Source organism: Balearica regulorum, chromosome Z (assembly GCF_011004875.1).
Source record: "Balearica regulorum gibbericeps isolate bBalReg1 chromosome Z, bBalReg1.pri, whole genome shotgun sequence".
Lineage (NCBI taxonomy): Eukaryota > Metazoa > Chordata > Aves > Gruiformes > Gruidae > Balearica > Balearica regulorum.
This window is the reverse complement of record NC_046220.1, coordinates 76,001,855-76,020,811: the sequence shown is the minus strand read 5'-3', so window position 1 is coordinate 76,020,811 and position 18,957 is coordinate 76,001,855. Positions and strand designations below refer to the sequence as shown.

Sequence of the window (18,957 nt, the reverse complement as noted above, 5' to 3'; positions counted from 1 at the left end):
GTCAGACTTGGTTCTAGGAATTGGCATCAGAACCCAGGGTATCACCTAAGTCACAAGCTGTTGGCAACAAATAGTTGAGAAGCTATTTTATGATCTGGAAAAGGCTGTAGTGAAGGGCTTTCTCTTGTTTTGAGCATATCTGTTGTCTAGATGGTATCTTTCTGAAAAAACTCTAAGATGCTGGAGATTTACAGAAAGAGAGAAAACATAACTTCCATCTGTTCATGCTGCCAGCTAGAGTAAGGGGGCTATTAAAGGGATAGAGTCAAGTTGTGCTACACAAAAGAGACAGGAATGACTTGCTGAACTGTCCTTTTGCAGGCATTTTGCATGTCTCTCCTCTAAATACATGTGCCCAGGCGTGCCAGCTGTGATGAGCACCTTACTTGCCAATATCAATGCTTATTATGCACACACAACTGCCTCCACAAATGTGTCTGCTTCGGACCGCTTTGCAGCCTCCAATTTTGGGGTATGTTTGCGTGTTTGGTGATGTTACAATTGGACTTCTGTAATTTGCCTATGGTGCTTCTGCCTTTCAAAAAATAACTTGTTCTGTTTAAGGAACATTGAATCTGTGAGGTGATGGAAGCTGTGGAGCTCTTCTAGACTAGACAAAGAGCACAGGTTTATTGTCATCATCATCACACATTTTAGATATTAATCAGTGTAATGCATTGCGATGTTTATTCTTCATGTTCAAATCACACTGGAGCACAGATGGTATGGAAATGAGCAAATAATAATAAACTCTGTGTGGCGATGCTGTTGATAAGCTATACCGTGCAATCTGAATGTTTCAGAACTTTGTTCTTAAAACTAGCAACTGCTTTAAGAAGAAAACAACAACAAAGTCTATCTCCCTAATGGTTAAAATGTTTTTCATATAACATGTGGTGCACTTGAGCATGCTGGGAAAATATTTGGAAAAGGTCATGCTTCCCATCAGACTGAGAATTTATAGATTGAATGGAGAGGTCTTCACAATGCCAAGCCAGAATCCAGTAGAGAGACCTGACCTCGAGAAAATAGTCATGAGAAGTCTGTAATACTTGTCACTGAACAAATAGATAAGATCTTGGAGCTGTATCACTGTGCTGAATTAGACCCTTTTCTGCCTATTCCTTTATTTATCTCTGAATAAATATTTTCTCTTAAATATAAGTTTGGTGCAAATTGCAGACTAGAAATCAGAGGGGTTTTTGTTGTGGTAACTGAGTATTTTTCTGACAATTCTAATGTTACACAGACTTCAGAAATAATTACAGTATAAAAATCCAAGAATCGAAATAAAATACTCGTTGCACAATATCATGCATCCATATTGCTTCCTCCCGCTCTCCTGAGGTCTGACACCAATTCCCTGATATCGTGCTGCTTGCTCTGAACATCAATTGGACAATGATCATATGTGATGTTTACTGGTGTTTTCTACTCCGCAGAAAGAACGATTTGTGAAGCTTCTGGACCAGCTTCATAATTCACTTCGGATTGATCTCTCAATGTACAGGGTGAGTGGGAATAAACAGAATCCTTTCAGCCATTCTTGTGGGCAGAGGGGAAACACACCATTTAGATTTCTCTTACATTTCTAACTTGTTGAGTAGTTTATGTCTTATGGAACTGTCATGACAAGCTTGTTGCCTGAATACAGTGTTTTGTTTTCCTTGTGGATAGAACTTAAACCATGTTTTTTTCCTTCCATTATAACTTCCTCAACACTTCTGAAATAATTTAAGGATTTTGAACTATGCTCATCTCTGATAGTCTCCCAGAAATGCAAGTTGGATTGGATTGATTAATTTGAATTATTCTTATCAGCTACCTCAGGTATCATCTACAAAGAGAAAACAAAGTTGTTCTCCCCTAGTAAGACAGCAATCTTTTAGAGAACCTGCAGCCATGTTGTCACTTATTTTAGGTCTGGCAAACTTGAATCACTCTCCCTGACTCTAGATCTACAAGATGTTCTCTCAGATTGAGATCCCTCCCACTTCAGCATATTGGGAAGAGATGAGTTTCAAAAGTAGGCATCAGTCCATCAGGCTCCTTAAACCTTCCGGCTTCTTTCCTACTCCAGAGTCAACGTAGTCTTACCAAGTGACTTCGCTCTGGTTTTTAACACCTTGCTATATTATTTTGATTAGCAACGAATTCGTTGAAAAAAAATAAAAACGGTGGCAAAATGTGAACTTTGATTTTATTTATTTAAAAGTTTCTCTTCTGGTTAGTGCATTTATCTGAAACACAGTAAAACATACAGAGGAGGGAAAAAAGAGTGAAGTAAGAGGAGAAGTGCATTAGGAAGACAAACAAAAGGCATGAGGGGCAAGGTGCAAAAGAAGATAAAAGGAATGTTGTGTAAAGAGCTATTCTAAAACTATGTTACTGGAAGGGATGATGTAAAGAGAGCATAGATCCACTGAGTAGCAGAGGGAATATTATCGACACATGGTGATAGGAAGCTGTGCTGGTAATGCTTTTTTTTGTTTGCTTGGTCTTCAATAAAAGCTGCTTTCCGGTGGCTTATGCAACTAAACCTTGAACAAACAAGTAAGATGTTATGTAAAGTACCAGGAAAGATTTGTGTGGTTTAAATAATTTAGATGTTATTTATTGGGCAGTACATTTAGCGAAATGGGAGCTCTTAGTAATTATTTTAAGACCACTGAAGGGCAGGTTAAGTTCCGGAAGAAAAAGGTGTTAGTTTCCAGGTTTTAAGACAGGAGATGGTAATTTACAACTTAAATTACCCAGATTAAGCCTCCTCCTTCCTATAATTTAATCAAGCACTTTGTAAGCACTTAAAACAATGAAGAACCGTTAGTGTGGATTTGTGAAAAAGAAAAATGTCAAACCAATATGTGTTCCTTCAGGGGCAGGGTAGCAGGTGAGGAGGGGAGAGGTGGAGCCCTCTCAAGAGCAGCTCCAAGTCGTCCTCTGAATATAATTTTGAAAAGTGTTCCGTGAGAAAATTGGTTAATCTGTGCTCATGTCAATCGTTCTTTTTGTTGGTTGGTTGCTAGCTGACATAAGCACAGAGGAGGTTGAATTTCCTTACAGATAACGTTATATTTTCCTGATTACTGTTCCTAAACAAGAACATGCTTTCAGTCTCCAAAATTTATCCCATGGTTTGTGTTTAAATCTTGACCCGCAGAAGTCTTTGATTCTGGTAAATGCCCTGAGTGCCAGAGAGTTCATGTATGGACATGAACTTAACTTTAAAAGGAGAGTTGTCTGGGAATGACCATCTACAAATGACTGTAAAGAGCATTAAATTGCTTGCAGTGGTTAGCTGAACTGCAGCAATGCTCAATTGCTGTCAAGAGACAGCATATTTTTCTGCAAGTCTTCAGTAATAAATGAAAATTTGTTCCCCTCTGCCCTTTTAACTTTTGTCTCTAACAATTTTTGAATGTGCAAATAAGACAAGATGATCCAATTGAAGGTTGCCTTTGCTATTTTACCTGCAGCAAAACCAATCACATCAGCTTGAATGTAAGAACACACTGAGGAACATGAACACTGTTAAAGGACACAGAAAGGAAAGAATGGGAATGTAGGAAAGGGCAAAATGCCCAGGGTCAGAAAGGGAACAGTCTCTTGCAGGAAGCAAAGCTTCCTGCATTCAGCATTTGCATGCATATATATACATACATACACACATGTGCACAGACGTATCATATCTGGAAGGGACAATGAGACTTGTAATTTCAGTGGAACCCAGAGAGTGGAAGAGGAAGCTGTGGCTATGCACAGCGGGGTGGTGGGCAGAGTGTATAAAATAAATGCATTAGAGTGAAGGAGGCACTGAAGAATACATGCTTATCTTGGCAGATGGGATCTTACAGGGGACTGAGTGGTTACAATGACTTCTTACAGGGAGCAGCGCTCATTTTCCCTTCTCAGTCCAGTTTATTTCTCTGGAGAGGTTGCTAATATACCACACCTCTTGGTGTCTCAGAAGAGAAGCCAAAAATGAAGCAGGGAGTACAGAAAGGAAACGGCCCGCACAAGCACCCTAAAGCAAGAGGCCAGGGCTGCTGGTGGCGAGGCTGTTGCTCCCTGCCTGCTCCTTCTACAGCCAAGGAGAGATCTGCCACCAAGGGCTGTCAGTCTTCTGGCATCCACAAACTTCACGTTCATATGAGAAGCTATTTAATTAAGCAAACAGATAAGCTCCTGCAGCAAAAAGGCCTTATTTATTGAGCATTGTTTTGACTGTTACAAGCTTCTCAAGCAGGAAATGTTTCCAAGACACTTTCCTTATTTAGCACATGCTTGAAGCCTTGCATGGATCTGACTGTGCTTTCCAACAGGATTTCCCTTTTTGTGTCGACAGAATAACTTCCCAGCCAGCAGCCGCGAACGGCTGCAGGACCTGAAGTCTACAGTGGATTTGCTGACTAGCATCACTTTTTTCAGGATGAAGGTAGTGTTATGAGTGGGGATGGGAAAGGGACCTCTGCAGTTTTTGCCACAGGAATTCGTTTCCCATTTTCAAACCATTTTTTCATGTCATTGTGCTTTAGACACGGAAAATGGAGATCATCTGCTGACCATGTAATAAACATCCATATTTTACTCTACTTCACTGTATTTTGCATCATGAAGATGAAAGCTGTTTTCTCTCCCTGGGTTCTTCAGTCATAAATACAGCACAAAATTAGTAAAGGAAAAAAAAAAAAGAGAGGAAAAAAGAAAAAGAAAATTGTCTGGTTTTAGGAAGATTAATTTACTGTTGTTAATAACATTAAGAAGCTTTTCCTATAAAACTGTCTACAACATTTATCAGTCACTGCCATCTCTTCACCATTTTTTATCTAGTAAATATTTTTAAATTTATTTCTTGGAGGGTAAGATACTAAAATGGGATAGTATCTCTCAATAGAGATCCAAGAGAGTTGTTGTGAATGCTAATATGCTGGTTCTGTAGTTAAGTTTATTGTTCTAGCAATGTGTAATGAGATTATCTTTAGTTCCTAATTTTTGTTCGTAATCTTTAAGAATGCTGTTGTAGGTTAGCACATGTCACTTAATAATTTTTATCTTACCAAAACAAGTCTTTAATTTGAGCTATTTCAGGAATTTTAGTCTTAAGCCCTAGGGTAAATGATGTTCTAGAACTTTATTTTGAAAGTGTTTGTTCAGACAATATGTCTGTATTGAAATTTTGCTTTATAGAAATACTACAAAAAGTTTAGATGTAGTGAAAATATCAAAATTGTCTCAGGTTACAGTTTTATTCACAGGATCATGCCTGTTTAGTTTAAAGTAACCCTGCAGTGTTTTTCTAAAGCAATGTAACAATGAAATAATGAAAGGAGCTATTATTGCAGGAGGAGAAGACATATCAGTTGGCATGTCCCCAAGGATTCTGGTGTGCTTTAAAATTCAGTAAAGCTTGTGAAGCAAGATGTCATTAAAAAAAGTTATTGTATATAAAGGCATGTGAGTGTTTGGTCTTCAGCAGTACTTTCCAGATCAGATGTAATGTGCTCCGCTAGTCTGTTGAATGTTCTTCTGATGGTTGAAAAGATTGCTCACTAGCTTCGTAGCAAAATCCTATAAATTTAGCAGAAACTGTGTGTGCTTGGCTCAGATTATACATATATCAAGCCACATAATTTATTTATTCTGAAGAATCTTCCTTGGCACTTCAAAATCTCTTTTATGCTCCAAATGATCCTGCGGGGACAGAAGTGGTGTTGCTGCTGTTTTAAGTGCCTGGGCAGAGGGACCTGTTCATGGTTTCAGGCCACTGATAGCACAAGTCACTGAAAGCAGATCCACCAAGCCTTGGGTAGTTCCCAAACTCCGGTGACTTGTTCTTTCCCTGTTTGATTTAGGAACAGTGCTTTGTTTGACTCTCTTTGTTGTCTCCTTGCCAGGTCCAAGAGCTGCAGAGTCCACCCCGAGCCAGCCAGGTAGTGAAGGACTGTGTAAAAGCTTGCCTCAACTCCACCTATGAGTACATTTTCAACAATTGTCATGAGCTGTACAGTCGCGAGTACCAGACAGATCCTGTGAGTAGCTGATAAGTGGGCAGAAATCCAAGTTTCTGATTTTCTTAAGATAATAATGAGAATACTAATTGATATAAAAAGCCAACACAAAAAAAAAATAATGTGACTTATCTTCTGAATGCACAAAACTTGTAATCAGTTAATGAGAACTAATTAGTAACTGGTGGATAATAATTGTTTTACACTAACTAATTACGATTTGTTTTGCCAGCCTCAGCTATTTTATTTCATGAGCAGTTATTTGTGAAGAGAAAGTTTGATGCAGCTTTCGAGTGAGCAAAAGCCTATTAGAGCACACGTAGACTGATCAACAAACTGTCTTCAGCACAGATAAACCTCAAGCAGTGAAATTTTATCTTGTTTTCTGGCACCCAGTGTCCTGCAGTGGGCTTAGGAGGTACCTCTAGACAAACTCTTCAAATCCTTGAGAGCACTACTGGCCACTCTGCAGTAACGCACACACAATGTGTCAATGTGGATATAGCCATAAAGCCAGGTGCCTAAAATGCGAGTGTTTGGAACAAGCTTAGAGCAAATGATGTCTCAGCAGGTCTCCTGGAGCCTGATCTGCTCTTGGCATGGTACATGACAAAACAGGGACTATTTGGGTTTGAGGCTACTGGTAAGCAACATGGTTTAGCATGTTACTGTGTTTTGCATTAGATCACACAAGTTCCCAGCAGACATTAATAATTTTAAGCTCTTCAGAAGAAAGGGTCCACGGGTAGTTAGTGTTTGGAGTTTGGATGATCATCTACATTTGCCAGCTTTTCCTTTCCCTTTTAAATTTACACTGGTTTTCCAATGGCTTCTTTCCCAGAACAAAAATCAGGACCTTCCTCCTGAGGAACAGGGCCCCAGCATAAAGAATCTGGATTTCTGGCCGAAGCTCATTACTTTGATAGTTTCCATCATAGAAGAGGACAAGAATTCTTACACCCCAGTCCTGAATCAGTAAGAATCATCCATGTCCTGTATGGCTAATGCTAGTCTCTGTGTGCTCTGCTTTATTTGTTAAACTGCTTTCTATCTCTTCTGTCACTTGTGTATTTATAGAAGTACTTATCTTGTCTGTCTGTCTTTCTGTCTTATCTGTCTCTGTCTATATAAATAACTCTTTTTGATTGGGATGGAAGAGTTTCAAAAGGTTCAGTTACGATGGCGTTCGAGCACAAACACCCTGATTTTTACAATCCTGAACTCAGGGAGGCACCTGAAAATGGGGTGAGAGTTCTTTTGGTTTTTTCTGATGTTGAGCAGTTCTGGGATGCACATTAATGCACACAGTGGTGCCATGGTGACAACACCTTACGTTGTGATTTAGGAATGTGGTGTTCAGTGCAGCACTGGGGAGATTGCATTTGATGGGGTTGGCACAGCATTGGAAAGGAACCTGAAACTGGTCTGTTTAACCGGTGGTTACTCCTCCAGCAGTCCCACAGGGCAGGAGAGAGGGAGATACCTGACAAGGTCTAATATACAAAGGGCTGGCTTGTGCCCTAGTGATCATTGATTTAACATGGCAGGGATACCTGATTAGTCTTCATCTGTCAGCCTAGTAACCCTAGGAAAAAAAAGGGGAAAAAAAAATATGGACAAGAAAGGGGAGAAGGGGGAAAAAGGTGCAAGGGCATTGAGATCAGATTTCCAGAATTATTGTATGCATATCTTCTAGGAGAGTCCGGTCCATGATCTCCAGTTTCCACGTAGTCATTTATCTAGGGTGAAGGAAGCCTCTGTAACATTGAGCTTTTCAACTTGTAGTTCAGCTCAGAGGTGAACAAAGAAGAGCCCTTTGTTCTAATACATGCCAAAGACTTTCCCAAATGTCCCCGCAGATTTCCTCAAGAGCTGGCTGTTGGGAAGATCAGCGCGGAGGTAATGTGGAGTCTTTTTGCCCAAGATATGAAATACGCCATGGAAGGTAAGAGAGTTCCTCACTGCTGCCCACTGACTTGTTGGTGATCTCTTGTTCTCCATCCATTTGGTGTAGATGAGGCTTAAGCATATTATTAGTAGCATCACTATTTGGAGCAGGGATTTCTCGTGGTTTGTGAACAGCTGCTTTATGTGTGAGAATTGAGGCTGAGATCTGCATGAGCTCTAGACCTGTGTGTCAGGCTGTGTTGCAACCTGTTTATTGTCATCCCAGCTGGTTTGAAATCAGAAGTTCACTTTGGACTGATGATATGATGACTTAGATCAGCAGTAGCTTCTTTCTGCAATGTAAGGGCTGGAGAAGTAGGTGGACTCTGGGTTGTGCCATGGCTGTGGTTCCCTGGATGATACAGCAGACATGGTCTAAACCATTGGCAGAAACGTGCTGTTAGAACAAATCCTGCTGCAGACGTCTTCGTTTTGAATTAAACTTAGCATAATTCCACCTAGTACTCCTACCATTTCTGAAAATGAGTTAGGCATGCAGAGACCAACAAACTCCTAGGAAGGAATTCTGCTACTTGCAGTACTCTTCTGATGGTCGGTTATGATTTCTGAACTTGGTTTTAGTTCTATAAATTCATTTGCAGAGTGTAATCAGCTTCTTACAAGCTTCAGAGGGCATCCCGCTCCCACCAGCTCTGCAGCTGTGGCAGCAGTTGTTTTCCCAGTATTTTGCAGTGGCTTTATGATCATCTATAAGGTGATAATCTGGTGAAACAAAAGTGCCAATGCTGCCAACAGCATGCTACCTGTATTAATATTACAAAACTAAGTCAAGTTACTGCTTTTGGTCACTCACAAAATTATGCTCAATTCATTTGCCCCCAGTTTGATGCAAGTTCACTTACAGGAGTGACAGCCTATTAGAGTCTTACTTCAGACTGCTAGAAAAAAACCTGCTGACAGCAAAGAATTTCCTGCATTTTGCTCTTCGGCAACAGTCTGTGAGGTTGCTCTGTAATGAAGAAGATTGACTCCATCTATTTCCTAGTCTCTTGTCAACACAACAGGGGTACAGACTGTGCTGTGGGGACACCCTTGGCCAGCTCTAGGCTTGAATTCAGCAGGCTGCACGTCTGGATGAAGTGTTCTCACTTCTGTGTTAGGAACTTTTTATATATGCTTGTACCCCACGGTGCTTTTGTCTTGTGAGGTCCTGTTGATGTAAGAACAGATACTGGGAAGAAGGACTAAGACCTGCTACGTTGAAGAGTCTCTTTTATAGTGACTGTCACTACTTGCTAATGTGTTACAGATAAAACAACTGTGATAACATCATGTTCACTTTTCTTAGAAGCCGTTTGCTCCTGCAAACCATTTTGGCTCCCCTTTTCATTTTGTCTTTATTTACCCCTGTGCTCCCACCCTCAGGAATTTATAATGCAGTTTGTTCTTCTACATGTTAAAAGTGCCACATCTTTCTCCTTTATCAGCAGCCATGAGAATTGGTTCTCTCCAGATCTAGCTGCTAACTTCCCTAAGATTTCCTTTCTCTGTTGCATCCAAAATGCATCTGCAAAAATGTTAATGATTGTGTGTGTGAATTTGACTGTCTAAAGGGACATGACTTTGATTTTTTTTCCTCTTTTAAATGACTCTGATTGCCAGTGCCCAGGTTAACTCAGCCTTCCAGGTTTTCTTTGTTCACATCTCAAACCATGTCCCCTTTGACTCTGTCCTTTGGTGAATTTGGGCTTATTTTAGCTTTTCCTGACATCCTTCTGGTCACTTGTGAGCTTCTTAAGACAAGGATTGGTGTGATGTTTCCACCCATGAGTTCATCAGTGCATAGCAAATATGCTGAAAGAGCACCCCTCTTCAGAGTATTTCTTGGTGAGAAAAGTTGACACAAAGGCAGCTGACTGAGAGGGAAGGGTTTGCATTTTCAACGAAAGCTGAAAAACTGCATCATACATATATTGGTACTCTAGCTGTGCAAGTCCTGCAGGAGGATTGAGCAATGACAGAGTCTGTGTTGGTGTCTCTTCCAAATATATATTCAAGAAATCCTCAGAGTGCAGAATTCTATTTGAGGCAAGTGTGATTCCGCACTGCTTTGCTCTCCAGAAACTTACCAAGATAACCTTTATAACAAGCTCCACAATAATTCAATTACAGGCCTTACTACATGTATTTTAAATACAGATGATTGGATTAGCTCACTGCATTTTTTTTTTAAATGAGGGGAAAAAGGATTAAAGGAAACAGATTAAGGGATGTGAAAGGTGATGATTAGATTTGCTGTCCTCAGCTCTTGACTCAGTTTGAGTTGCTCATTTTTGTACCATTTTAAATACACCAAGAGTTTCACATCCCTGCCTTTTCCAGTGTGTGGAGTAATCCTTGGGTACATTTCTGGTGTGCTTCAAGATCTGCATGCATCAGGAGGTCTCTGCAACAAAAGCTAATCTTGTTTGTGGAGGTATGTGCACATGAACCCAGAGTGTAACACTTGCTTCTAACTTTCTTCATGGTGTTTTCTGTTATGTTCTGTTCTTAAGTTCTGGATAACATGAGCTCATTCACCTCACCAAGTGGTAAGTTCATGCTCCTTGGTAGATTTTATAGTTGTGAATAGGCAAAGACTTTCATCTGTTACCCATAGTTTTAGCACTTTGGCTGTAGGTGCTAATATTAGCTTTAGCGTCCTGTAGTTTTATGCCAGTGATGAGCAGCTCTGCAAAGAAGACTTGAAAGACCATACTGCTGCTGCGGAAATGAGGGTATGTGCTGTAAGGGGACTCCTGTTCTGACTAGTCACTGAAGTTGTTTTTTCGGAGTACCTGATACGCTCAGCAGTTCTGGGCAGTAGCCACTTTCCCGGGTCCCGAGCATTAAGATCTAATGTCTGATAATGTCAGATAATGTCTGATGAAGAATAACCGCTGAGGTCAGAGCTCCAGTTCATGTGCGGCTCTATTCCTTCCCTCCTGGCTGGGATGACGCTTGATGATCTCTGGCCCTTTCAGTCTGCAAAGGCAGTAAATTTTCTTCTAGCTTAAAGGCCATGAAATGGCTTTGGTGTAAGAAGAGTGTAGGCCTGGCTGCGTGAAACCGCCCACTCCCTCCTTCCAGCCTGATGTTTCCACATTGCTCTCCAATATGCAGTGTGGAAGAGAGTTGGGAGGCTCGGGGAGGATGGCTTCTCTGAGCTGGAGAGCAATGCCTGCCTGCATGAGTTGTTTTCCTTTTTCCCTGGGGGGTGGCAGTTAACCCTGCCTCTCCCAGCTGGAGCTCACCCCCATGTGCATGGCAATGTATAAATGCTAATTTATACCTCGAATACAGAGCTCAGGGGCTTCAGAACCAGAAGTCTTGCTAGCCTGTGGATGCTGCAGCCTTTGTCCTTTGGGCACCTTTTGAAGCATTAGATTGCTAATGTGTAAAATGTTCAAGTCATAAAAATGAAACACCTATTTTCTCTTTAAAAAATGTTCAGCAACGGGTAGCAATAGTCGGGGCACCAGTGTGTTTGCTGGAAGGCAAGTGCACTGCAGACCTATCTTGTGCCATTGTCTCCCCTAAGGAGACTCAACTTCTGAGACACAGCAGAAGCTCCAGGAGTTACCCTGCTTGTTTGTTTTCTTTATCCCCTAGAGCAGTGACAGCTCAGGGAACTGTGAACAGCATACCTGGCCCTTCCCTCCTCGCTGGCAAAGGCAGTGCAGGACAGGGCATTGTGAAGTATCCCTCTTTCCCCATCAACCCAAGAGTAAAACGGGTCGGGTAGATGTGTTGTGTAGCCAAGATTTGGCTGGCAAGATCATGCTATCCTGGAGTCACTGTAGTATAGAGAATGATTTTTCCAGGTTATACAGTTATCTCCACCTCTGGGACGCTGACCAGTGCTCAGCAGCTGGATAACCTCCCTGTAAGCCCAATGTTAAATAGAGTTACTGGTTTTCTTGCTTTCTGTGAAAGCTCAGTGACCCAGAAAGCACAAACTCTCCAAGCAAAGAGGTCTTCTGCTCTTCCTTTGCTAGGAAGACATTAAAAGTTAGTAATAGAAAATCAACGTCGTCCTTGACAACAATGGTTCATCTTATTTTGGATATATGAGCATGAGGAGAGTTGTAAATTAAGAGCATCTCTGATAGGAAGAGAGACTGAGTAGACTTGGCGGGCAGGATTGAAATAAATCATTCTGTCACATTCTTGCTTCTAATAAGGGGAGGAGAATCAGATGCACACACAGATGCCAGCTGTCTAAAGCGTTAGCACTTCAACAGCCTCAGCACCTACTAGAGCTTCTTTGCAGAAATTCATCATTATTTGCTAGAAATTAACTCATGGAAAGTAGGCTGACAATTAAGAGAAAAATCCACGGATTAAGGATGTGGTGAAAGTCCTGTTCTCTGCCTGAAAAATAGAACTGGATACGATTCTAGAAAGTGTGCTGCTAGGAAGCAGTTCCCTATTAATGCCTCAATAATATGGCCTCAGTGACCCTAAAAGCTCTTCTCTAGAGGAAACTGTTTGCAGATGAAATCTGCTGAGGAAATATGAGAGACTTAGAGAACTCTGAGGTCTTTTCAGGATAAAACACAGCAGTTGCTGAAAAATATCTGTGCACTCTTCCACTGTTGCTGCCACTAAGCTCTTTAAAATCCAGCAGGTTATAAAGCAGAACAGAAATGTGCTAAGTCTGATGGCTCCCGTGCTTTTCACTTTTTCTAAAATGGGTTTTCAAAGTATGCTTCCAGGCAACGTGTTTCCGTGTCACCTTCAAGTGCTCTTAAACATTTCCCTTTCCAGAAAAAACAGCTGATCAAAACCGTGCAGGGCCCATTGAAGGGGAGAAGGCAGATGGTACAAGCTGTTGGGGATGAGGGGGTTTTGGGGCTTTCTTTGTCCTCCAGCATGTTTGAGCTGTTATAGTTCACTTTTGTCTTTGCTCTGTTACAAGCCCCACCTTTCTTTCGCATACGTAAAGTTCTCTTTTATGGTGGTAAGATCTCTCCTTTTTTCTTTTACTTTCCTGTAGTTTTATCCCCTTGGTGTCAAGCCTCTCCTTTACTGCTTAGATGACTAGGTAGTTCTAGTAGCAGTCCTTGGGCTTATGCTTTTGTGGCTGCTTTGCATCTTCCTATTCTGCAACTTAGTAGTATTTTAAATGTCCTAAAAACCCAGGAAAAGTCTTGAGTTACTTGCTTTTGGTGCACTGCTTAATTTTGAGGAAATAAATGTGATTTGAGTCCTTTTTACCTCCAAGTCAGACCTTCCCTATGCAGGAACAGCGCTTTCCCCATGCAGGGAAAGCACCTGGGTGGCAGTGCATATCAAAGTTAATGAAGTTATAATTGTCCATTGATTTCCTCGCTCTCGCAGGGAGCTAAGCAGGCACGGTTATTGCTGTGTTTGTTTCCAGTTTTAGATCTGCGGAGAGAGCTTTGCATTTTCTTCTGCAGTTGTTCTTGAGGGAGGTCAGCAGTTCAGACACTGAGTATACTCTTACTTAATGCTCAAGAAAGATACTAGTCTTATTAATGTAAAACAGGAACGGACTTTCCTTGCCTCCAATACAAGGAAATTCACTGTGGAGAGTAATGGATCACAGTACATGTGAAACAATAGCACATGTAATTTTTCCATTGAACCATCACCCCTGGGGACTGTGTCTCTCAGATATTGGGCATTTTAATTTCTTTAAAACAAAGGTTGGGTTTCTTTTTTTTTTCCCCTCCTTTTTTTTCCTTTTTTTTTTCTTTTTCCCCCCTTTTTCCCCCCCTTTTTTTCTTTTTTTTCTTTTTTTTCCTTTCTTTTTTTTTTTTTTTTTTTGAGATTGTATCTGTGTGGATCTGCTACATGTGAATTAGAAGAATTAGAAGGGAATCTGTATTACATATTTACAGAGTTTTGCAAACAACTCTCTGGAGTTGACAAGGCTTATGGAATAATTATGCATGAAAAGTTCTTTGGATTTTGTGTTTTCAGTTGGGTAATTCATAATTTATTCGGCCTTTCTTCTCGTGCATGTTGCTGAAGCTTCCAGAGAGATGTGGAAGTTTCTTAATGTTTTGAAATAGTTGCAAGAATTCACATTTACATGAAAATAGATTATAATATTGTAAGATAAGCTTGTCTGTCAGGTAACTGGTTAGAAAGCTGGGGCCATTTTACATCACTAAGGTGTATCATCTGCTGATGAATATGTGTAGCATGTATTGTTCGTGCATGCATGTTATCTACCCAGTTATTGGATACTCGTACCAAAGTACTGGATTAAAGCTATTCAAAGTTAAGAGAAAAACTTCCTGTTCTTAACATAGTTGGATCCTGTTTACACATCAGCAGTGATGCGCTTGGAGAGTTATATCAATAATGATGTAACCATACAAAAGGTAGGAAGACACGTCTAAAGTCAAATTTTGGAAAAAACCCTGAGTCTAAGCCCAAAATCACGTGTGTTTTAGTCTCATATCTCACACTGTAGTCATGGACCAGCAGGTTGCTGTGATGCTAGAGTGAACAAAGAGGACTGGCAGAAAGCGTATTCATGCTGTTGAAGCTTGGCAGGACAAAGAGATGGATATGGACAGGTGGCACTAGGGAGCGGCGGTGCAGAATTGGTCAGCTGAAAATTCAGGATTGCAGTGCAGGCAAACGCTGGCTCCTGAGTCCTCTTAGAATCACAGAAAAGGAATCCATTTTATCTTTTCAAGGAGGATTTTGAAGAAAAACAGTGCAGTAGAAGGAGCTGTCTGTGCAAGCCCTCAAGAGATGGCTTGGGAGAAAGCATTGAGATGCTTTTGGGAAAACTTAACAAGTAGTTCAAAAGGAGGGATTGTGGGCTGATCAAAGGTGGGAGTCAACTACTGAAAGATGGTAGTGTGGATGTAGGCTGTAAAGGACCTTGAGAGCAAAGACATTGAGCATACATTTCTTGTGCGAGAGAAAGAGGAGCGGTGGTCTAGGGAGATGATCTCTGCAGAAATGTAGCTCTGACTATGGCAACTGCTTTAGCAGCACAGGTGCCTGGGAAGCGTTGTGTTGGGGAGGTATTTGTGTTATACAGGGAGGAACTGCATTGTCCCGACATAGCCTGGATACAGAAATATAACGGAACCTGGCAGGAGGAAGAGGCTTGGCAGCAGGTAGATATCCATGGGTCACTTCAGTGGACTGTCCTCAGGAAGGCAATACAAATGAGAAAACAGTTGCCTTCTGAAAGAGAAGTGTCATGAATTTCTCCAAGCTGGAGATCAGTGAAGACTCCAGCTCCTGTGTAGCTTGTTTGAATTTGCTTGTGACTTACACTGTCGAGCTCTAAAGAATTTGATTCTTTCTGCTCTTGTCTCTTAGGGGATGTAGTGTAACATGTTGGTATTGCCTTTGTTTATATTCAAGAATTAACAGATTTGCTCTCCTTGATTTGTTTCCTGCAAAGATGAAATCTGGACTGTCATATGTTAAATGGAAAGGCCATAAGAGATTGCTCTATTTTTATTGCTGTGACAACCAAAAAGTCTTTAACAAATGGAAGTGTTAATTGGAGCTACAGAAATAAACTCCAGAGCCCCAACAGTCAACCACAAAGAACCCTGCATGCTGCCAAAACCCTGTGTTGTCAAGATTTTGTGGCTATATAGGTGCTTCATCCTCAAAACTATTGCATACTGCGAACATCCTTTGTAAGACCCTCATGTGCCTGACGTGGTGGTCAGACCTAACTGCTTTTGTTTCCTTCCTTACAGAGCATGAGAAACACAGAATATGTAAAAGTGCAGACTATATGAATTTACACTTCAAAGTGAAGTGGCTGTACAATGAATATGTTCGTGATCTGCCTGCCTTCAAGGGACAAGTGCCTGAATATCCAGCGTGAGTGTGTTATGTCTCCTATAGTAAATTCCCACTATGCATCTCCTTATGTTACCTTGGTAGTCATTTGGTTTTCCTGTGGTTGCCTTCATGATATACCGTTTCTTCACTCCTGATTTTCTGTGTTTATATGCATGTTTGTGCCTTCTGGTGTTCTGTGCCACTGTCCCTGACACAATTCAATCCCTTCTTGTGTAGTATCTTTCAAGATCTTAAAAGCTTTAGCAATGGCATGGACAGTCTTTAAGCCACTTTGTGCCTGCAGTGTGGGCTTTGGGCAATTCTTGAACAGCAGATTTCAGGATGTATGCCTACATTCTTGTGTTAATAGATACAACTTTATCTGTATGTACTGTATGTAATCTATATATGTGTGTATGAATGTCATATGTATACACACACAACAGGATTTGTAAGTAAAGATAATGTTTTCTTTTTTTTGTAAGACCAGGTGGTTTGGTTGGAAACATCAGATAAGCTGTCACTCTTAATCTCTAAGCAATTGCTTGCAACTTTTATTTAACTTCACAAGAGCAGCAGTAGATGTCAGACCTGAAGAAGATTTATGAGCCCAAAATGTTGTCTGAGCAACCTGGAGAGCATACCATAGCTAGAGTCCCACACTTGGCCTAATGCAAAAGGAGGTGTGTTGTTTCTGACCAGTGTTTAACAGTGTTTCAGAGGTTTTCAGTGATGGTTGCTCCACATCTCCTTCAAGCAGCATTTTTTCCCTGTGCTTCACTGTTACTCCTCCACTGGGTTTTGGGGGTTTAATATACTCCCCTTTTTCCCCTCCAAACCTTTCTTGCTTCCGTTTGAACTTGTTATATCCTGTCCTACCAGCCTGGGCGTGGAGAACAAATTGTTCCTGGTTTACTAGAGTAAAATGCTTTTCTCCTGTCCATTCCCAGTCTTCTGCTGGTTCCTGTTTGTTCCTAGCTTTCCTTGTAAGTGAGGTTTACTCACTTCTCTCCAGCTGGTGTGTGTCTGAACATGTAACATCCAGACTTAAAAACTGATGTTTCATCTAGGCCTTGCCTTGCATTTCCTTGCAGACAGTGCTGCAGCCCTTACACGTTGGGGATAATAGCAGCCTTTTTTTTTTTTTCCCTTTCTTCAATGATACCGTTGAGTAGTGATGCTTCCAGTGGGCCACAGGCCAGCCCCCAGGCACCCTTAACAGATTGTCCTACATAGATGTTCTTCCCATCCTGTGTATGACTGTTCACTGCTTTCTAAATGCAGCACTTTGCACTTACCCCTCTTGGAAAAAAAAAAATAAATCTCACCTTGACTGTGTTTCCAGTTTGGCGTTTTGAATTCTCTTCCCATCCTGCAGTGCACACAGTCCCTCAAGGCTGGTGCTAGCTGCATACTAATAAGACTTGAGGCAGTTGGCATAATTGCTCGGCTTGGGCTATGGGCCTGGCTTAACAAATCAGGTCAGCGAGAGGCATTAACTCAGTGAATAGGGTGCTGCAGTGACAGTCTTGGAAGCCCTGTTCTCTTTGCTGTGCCTCTGAGTCAGTGCAGTCTCAGGCAAGCCATCATATATTCTTAATCTCTTTTCTTCTCCTGTGTAATCAGGATAATGATGCTTGGTTTCATTCTGCAGTCTTTTGCAGACTATTCTGCTCTGCTGGCCTTTGTGGTAGAGCTTCAGCACTCATGTACCTTTGCAGCCGCTGGCTCTGTTACTACTCCACTCTTGTATTTTAGTACAATAGCCACGTTGTCAGACCTAGGTGATGTTTATTTCAACCATAACCTTCACCTGCCATGAAATATCCCCTTGGTGTCAATTACAGCAATGTGCTCTTGTCCTTTGATTTGCTCCATCACAGGTATTTTTAGTCTTGAAGCTTTCTTAAACAAAAGAGTCCATGCATTGGGTTTGCACGTCAGTAAACTCTTTAGATGAAACTAAATTGCTGCTGTCCAGAGAACAGCTGAGTTGTCTGTCTACTCAACAGACAAGAGGCTATCTACAAACTCACTTTTTGTGTAGAAACTATGAGAAACCGTATTTCTGACAGCCTTGAGATATGATTGAATAAAGTGAAGACTCCAAAGTATTACAGCTGAAGTTTTTATGCCCCCTTAGTTTCTGACATTCAGCAGCAGTTTCTTAAACTGAAGTCACAACATAGCTGGGAGTGGATCTAAAAGCTGTGAAGTGTAATTTAAAAAAAAAAAACCACCTTAGCTTTTTAGATGTGTGAAGAAGTGTTCTTTGTTCTGTTTTAATACTGATGTTAGCATGCAGCCAGTATTGTAGCTGTACTGGAGACTACCTCCACTCTGGTGGGGAAAGGCATTCCTTCCTTTGAAATCCTGTCATATTCTTCTGGCGCACATCATCAAACATAGTATTTACTTCTTTTACTGTTGGAAACCCTGCCTGCCTTCTTGCCTCTGTGCTTGCCAAGGGCCACAGGATATTCACGTGGGTACCCACGTGCATCAACACAGCAAAAGAACAAGATTAATCCACCTGTAAAGCCTGAGACCACAGGAGCCAGGTTCGTGGCCAAGCTGAAATTGCATCCTTTTGTGTTATGTTTACTGTTGTGCAACCAATACACAAAGCGCCGCTCCCTTTCCCAGCAGGCAGGACTGAGGCATATTCTGGGTAACCTCATTTGCAGAGGTTGGCTCTGCCATCTTGAGTCAGGCTGAGCTGACCTCTGCAAGTACAGAATGTCTCTGAAGCAGCACCACAAGCCTCTGCCTCGTGTGCTGGTGCATGAACCGTTACAGTGTTTGACTCTAGATCAATAATTGAAGCAGATGAGGAAGAAGATGTTTGCCATGTAACAACATTTTGAAGCTATTTCTCTGTGAAATCAGATTATTTTTATTAGTTTCTCCGCTAGATAATTTTGAATATCATTTTGGCTCTGTTGCCTTTGTAGTCCCCAGAGTTCTCCCCCACTTGCTCAGCAGCCCAAGACCTGATAGTAAAAGACTGTAAGGGGTATTTGGCCTAAGATAACTCTAGGTTTGTGTTACAGCTCAAAGCATGTTTTGGTCCTGAATGTGCTCAGGGACTTGGAAGTATTTATAGATTATTTGTATCTCTTGTGTTTTCCTGCCAGCCAGTAAAAGACAAAGTTGAGGCTGACTTTGGAAATGTAGTTACAGAATTTCCTGACCTGACCTAAGT

At 41.3% G+C, this 18,957-nt stretch overlaps 1 protein-coding gene across 7 annotated transcripts in view; it reads left to right on the top strand.

The window, feature by feature from the left end:
• UNC13B (unc-13 homolog B) overlaps positions 1 to 18,957 on the top strand; it is a 221,948-nt gene that overhangs the window by 163,501 nt on the left and 39,490 nt on the right. For all 7 annotated transcript variants that reach the window (XM_075740242.1, XM_075740239.1, XM_075740241.1 and 4 more), the window contains 7 exons: positions 322 to 472; positions 1,443 to 1,511; positions 4,346 to 4,435; positions 5,895 to 6,029; positions 6,850 to 6,983; positions 7,868 to 7,953; positions 15,665 to 15,791. In XM_075740242.1, coding sequence (XP_075596357.1) covers positions 322 to 472; positions 1,443 to 1,511; positions 4,346 to 4,435; positions 5,895 to 6,029; positions 6,850 to 6,983; positions 7,868 to 7,953; positions 15,665 to 15,791 — 792 coding nt within the window. The remainder of the gene's footprint in view (positions 1 to 321; positions 473 to 1,442; positions 1,512 to 4,345; positions 4,436 to 5,894; positions 6,030 to 6,849; positions 6,984 to 7,867; positions 7,954 to 15,664; positions 15,792 to 18,957) is intronic.